The sequence below is a fragment of the Dendrobium catenatum genome, unplaced genomic scaffold (genome assembly GCF_001605985.2).
Source record: "Dendrobium catenatum unplaced genomic scaffold, ASM160598v2 original_scaffold_185271, whole genome shotgun sequence".
Taxonomy (NCBI): Eukaryota; Viridiplantae; Streptophyta; class Magnoliopsida; order Asparagales; family Orchidaceae; genus Dendrobium; species Dendrobium catenatum.
The window spans coordinates 899,505-904,427 of record NW_021503689.1 but is presented as its reverse complement, the minus strand read 5'-3'; the positions used below and the strand labels follow the sequence as shown (position 1 = coordinate 904,427).

Genomic DNA, 4,923 nt, shown 5'->3' with positions numbered 1-4,923 from the left:
TTTTTTTTTAAATTACTTTGCATTGAATGTAAAACCATGTTCATTTAACCTTAGCCCCCCCTAATAATTAATTATTTAACCCGGGGGAAGGGAGGGGGTGGCGGGCTCCTCTTCCTTTATGAGCTGAAGAATCAGTTTGGGCCGGGTCGGACAATTTGGGCCCACAAATCGGGTCCCCGGGGAACAGTAGGACCCACATAACCTTACCATTTCTCAATATAGTTCTACATTAATATGCCTTTCTCATTAACCCCTCACAGGCTCACACACGCAGTTTCCTCCAGCTCTTCTTCTCCCTATGCTTTGCTTCTCCGTCATCCATCCACTCACTGACGTAACTCTCATTACTCTATATTTTCAGTATTATTAATATTACTATTTCTTCTCACTCTTTTTTTCTTTAAAAGAATTTTTCCTCACTCTCTCATATCTCTGCACTGCTTAGTTACTTGCTAGCATAATCAGCAGATCAGCTGAGAGACAATAGAGAGAGAGAGAGAGATGTCAAGCAGGAGAGGCAATAGCCGGTCGATCACCGACGACGAGATCAACGAGCTCATCTCCAAGCTCCAATCCCTTCTTCCGGAGTCCCGCCGCCGCAACACCACCAGGGTACTGTATACCTACATAGCTAATACTCTTCGATCGTAATTATATATATGTTGTAATTAAGTAGCATGCATGCAATTCACTTTACATGACAGAGGAGAGGAGAATAATCTAACAGCAAATATAAAATAATCGTTGAATTATTAAGACATTAATACTCGCTCTCATCTATATATATTAGGTTAAACTTTGTAGTTGGCAATTAATACTAGCCTGCATATGTAGGCATCTGCATCGAAGCTGTTGAAGGAGACCTGCAGCTACATAAGAAGCCTTCACCGTGAAGTCGAGGACCTCAGCGAGCGGCTGTCGGAGCTGATGGCAAGCATGGACAGCAATAGCGCTCAGGCAGAGATAATTAGAAGCCTACTCAGGTCATCATAAGTCTTCTTCTACCTGGGGTCAATAATATTAATATTAATGGACCCCTATATATTTCTAACCACTTGTAGTCTTTGCCTTATATATATATATAACAAAATATGAAATATAAAAGGTGTAATTAGGATGCTTAATTAACTAAATAATCGTCTAAGGTGAGCAGAAGTAATTTTAAGATGTGATGTGTTTTGTATTTTTTCTGTTCATATGTAACTACGAAGGAAGAATGCACAGTACTCTGATTGAGAGTTCAGAAGAAGAAAAATGGTGAAGAGAAATTTTAAGTAATAAATACAAATTAAATTTCTTTCACTAAAACAAATATAATTTGGTTATTATAAAAATATAATTCAAGCAAACTCTTCTTTCTTTTTTTTTTTTTTTTAATTTTAAATCCCCAGTGAAAAAAAAAAAAGAATTATTTTCTTTTTTCTACAATTCTTACTTCCAATTAAGGTGTTTAAGATGTAAGCTATTAATTAGAGGTTTAGTTGTTGACCCATACAATTTTTTTCGCTTCTAACCTTTTATTATAACATTTCACTATTGATTTGTTGTTTGGCTCCACATTTATTCTTTTACTCTTTTTTTCCCTATCTTCATATATTTTATAGCAATAATTAAACTTTCACATAGTTATAATACAAAAAGATAACTGATTATTAAACACAATAATTATTTAAACTAAAATATTAAATTACATTATTTATTACATTTTTGTTGTTCTTTCCTCACTTGCTCTCTGATCTCCCTCCTCTTCGCTTCCTCTTCTTTGCTCTCTTCCTTCTACCACTACATAGAGATGGCTCATCGATCCATTGTAATTATCAATATTTTTTTGTATTCATATATATATATATATATATATATATATATTAAATATATAAGTATATAGATTTAAAAATAATTAAGTTCATATATGTGGAAACCCTGAAAGGGAAAAAACCACAGGGCCTCGCCGAGCTGAAATAGTTCAACTAGTATTTTGTTTGAGATACAAGAGGCTGACTTGTCCACAAAGTTTAGGACGATCAGATTACAATGAATCTCTTATAAATTGAGATTCAGTTACAAAGTTGAGTAGAGTTCCAGCGTCGTTTCGAAGTTGAGTAGAATTCCGGCGTCACTCGGGCGTCAAGCAGAACTCTGGCGGTGGTCGAGGAGGAGTTATTCCCTCCTATCCTGCTCCTCTTCCACTCTTCTTCTTGCTTGGGTCCCCTCTCATAAGAAATAAATGGTCTATTTATATATTTTATGGAGTTGCATAATTTATAAAAAGTTGTGAGATCAGAGGCAAATAATTAAGGAATGGTCGAATGGACAGTTGATATTGAATCCCTTGATCGTGCACCGTTTGTCAGACATTTGAAGGTCTTAATGATGTTGGAATTCGGCGATCTTGGCTCATTGGATTCGTCTCGTCGAGTCGTTCGATTCGACTATAAGCTCATCAAAATCGGAGACTGTTTAGTAACTCAAATTACGGTATGAACTTTCCAACAACACTTTGGGTACTTGATTTGGGCTCATTTGGGCTCGAATTGAGTTGAATTTGGTGTCGTTGGATTTGTGTTTCTGAGACGCTCAGTTCGACTATAAGTTTGCTAAAATCAAATTTCAGGTGATCCTGGATTTGATTTTGCCTCGAGATTCGTGCCCGGTCAAGATAATTTTTTGATGATATATCAATATTAAAATTTTGCATTGTGTATCTTTGAAATCCATTTATTCTTCCTACAAAAGCTAATTAATCTTTATGAGAATCACATAATGTTAGATAATTAAGATTCTAATTATACTGTATTTATGATTACATAGTCTTAATTATTAGGATTAATTTTTTGTCGACCCACTAATGATTTGTTCCTTATAATATGTCTTATTTTACGTGTGGCATATTTAGACATATTAAATATGCATACTACGTATGCGACATTAAAGTAAAAAATAAATTATAACAGCTTGTAAAGGTAAACTTATTTAGTACATCTTTTTTCTATAAGATTTTTCCTTCATCTATTTGAGGATAAATTAAGTTACATACAGTGGTCCTATAGATTATTACTATTGAGAATAATTATTGTAAAAAAAAAAAACATGCATGAATTCATAATAAATCATTAGAGGCCTAAGCCTTAACAACTTAGAAAAATCACATGAATTTCATTTTTTTAAGGCCAAATGACTTTAAAACTTCATAAAATGATATTGAGATGATTACAAACCTCTGGATTTAATTTCATGTAAATTTGACGCCATTTACTTGAAGAATTTGCAAATCCTAATTCTAGCCTGGGTTAGGTTACCCTTGGGAATAGGAAACTTCAATAACTCAAAAATATTTATTAAAATTCTTAAAAATAAAAAATGACTTGCAACAAAATCAATACAAGATCAAGAATCTAGGACAAATAGTGTCAAACTATTCCAAGATAATAAATTAGGGTTTCCTAATTTCTACAAGAAAATTTAAGTAAAAAATTAAATAAATCCTAAAAAATCTAAAACTATTTCAAATCAACTAAAATTTTTATATAATTGTATTTAAATTTGAGAATTATTTCAATATAATAATCGTTAGATTTAATAAATAAATCATTTAGAAATTTAAAATTTGTTTATAATTCAATAAATTTCAAGAAAATAATAAATAAATTATTATAAACTCTCAAAAATTAAATTATAATAAACTAAATAAATTGAGTTAATAATAAATCAGAAATAAAATCTCCCATCAGGCCATCACAAACTCTTAAAAATAAAATAAAAGCTATAAAACAATAAAAAGTTAAAATAAAATCACCTCTGAATAAAAATTAAATAAAATTAAAACTAAAATAAAATAAGCAAACTAATAATAGAGTGCACCCACACGACCTAGGACAAACTAAAATAAAATAAACATGTTATTTAAATGTTTTTTTTTTTTTTTTTTTTGAATTCATTATAGAATAACATATTTGTATTTTTAGATAGTATATTTTTAATATGTTATTATAAAAATAGAATTTTAAAACTTAGATACTATTTTCCCAAACGTTGATCGACTGCTAATCTGCTACCATCACTCTTAGTTTTACAGCTTAAGTTCCAATCACTCATATTGGGTTTAGGTTACAAACGCCTAATTAATACCGTCAGACCATTTTCATTTGGTTAGATCCATCCAATTAAATGCCTTTCAGCTTAAATCGATTCGATGATATTTTCTTCCAACACCCTGTATTCTTGTAATATTAGCTTCTTCATATTAAGAATGGCAAACTTTCATAATTAGCACTCACATATTAGAATCATTTAATTGGGCACGACCCTGTAATTTTTTTCCCTTTTTTTTATTTTACACACAAAAAATCTACTTTTATATGTGATATATCCTCAAAAAATTATTTTGATCGGACACGAATCTTGAGGCAAAATCGAGCCGTAAACTTCAAAATTAAATCCGGGGTCACCTGACATCCGATTTCAGCTAACTTACAGTCAAATTGAGCGTCTTGGAAATATGAACTCAACGACACCAAATTCGACTCAATCAGAGTCCAAATCAAGCACCCGAAGAGTTGTTGTAAAGTTCAAACCATAATTCGAGTTACCAAACGGTTTTTAAATATGACCTTCTTATAGTCGAATTGAGCGGCTTGACGAGACGAATCCAACGAGCCCAAGATCGCCGAATTCCGACATCATTAAGACCTTCAAATGTCTGACAAACGGTGCATGATCAAGGGATTTAATATCGGCCGTCCATTCGACCACTCCCTATTTATCCCTGATCTCACACCTATTTAAAAGCTATGCCACTTTAGAATATCTATAAATAGACCCCTCATTTCTCATAAGAGGGGACCCAAGTAAGAAGAAGAGGAAGCAAGAAGAGAAGAAGAGAAGGAAGAATAGAAGATTAAGAGGGAAGAAACTCCTCCTCGACCA

At 32.3% G+C, this 4,923-nt stretch overlaps 1 protein-coding gene across 1 annotated transcript; it reads left to right on the top strand.

Moving 5' to 3' along the window:
- Positions 1–267: 267 nt before the first annotated feature.
- Positions 268–1,231, top strand: LOC110108630 (transcription factor ILI5). Its single transcript, XM_020839352.2, has 2 exons — positions 268–612; positions 835–1,231. The coding sequence occupies exons 1-2, from the start codon at positions 502–504 to the stop codon at positions 991–993; spliced, it is 270 nt and encodes an 89-aa protein (XP_020695011.1). The 5' UTR covers positions 268–501; the 3' UTR covers positions 994–1,231.
- Positions 1,232–4,923: the final 3,692 nt, after the last annotated feature.

What these genes read in the sequence shown, in the direction of transcription:
- LOC110108630 (XM_020839352.2), top strand. Translation starts at nt 502, where the DNA reads ATGTCAAGCAGGAGAGGCAATAGCCGGTCGATCACCGACGACGAGATC. An exon ending in GCCGCCGCAACACCACCAGG is followed by an intron (nt 613 to 834) that starts GTACTGTATACC and finishes CTGCATATGTAG; the next exon opens with GCATCTGCATCGAAGCTGTT.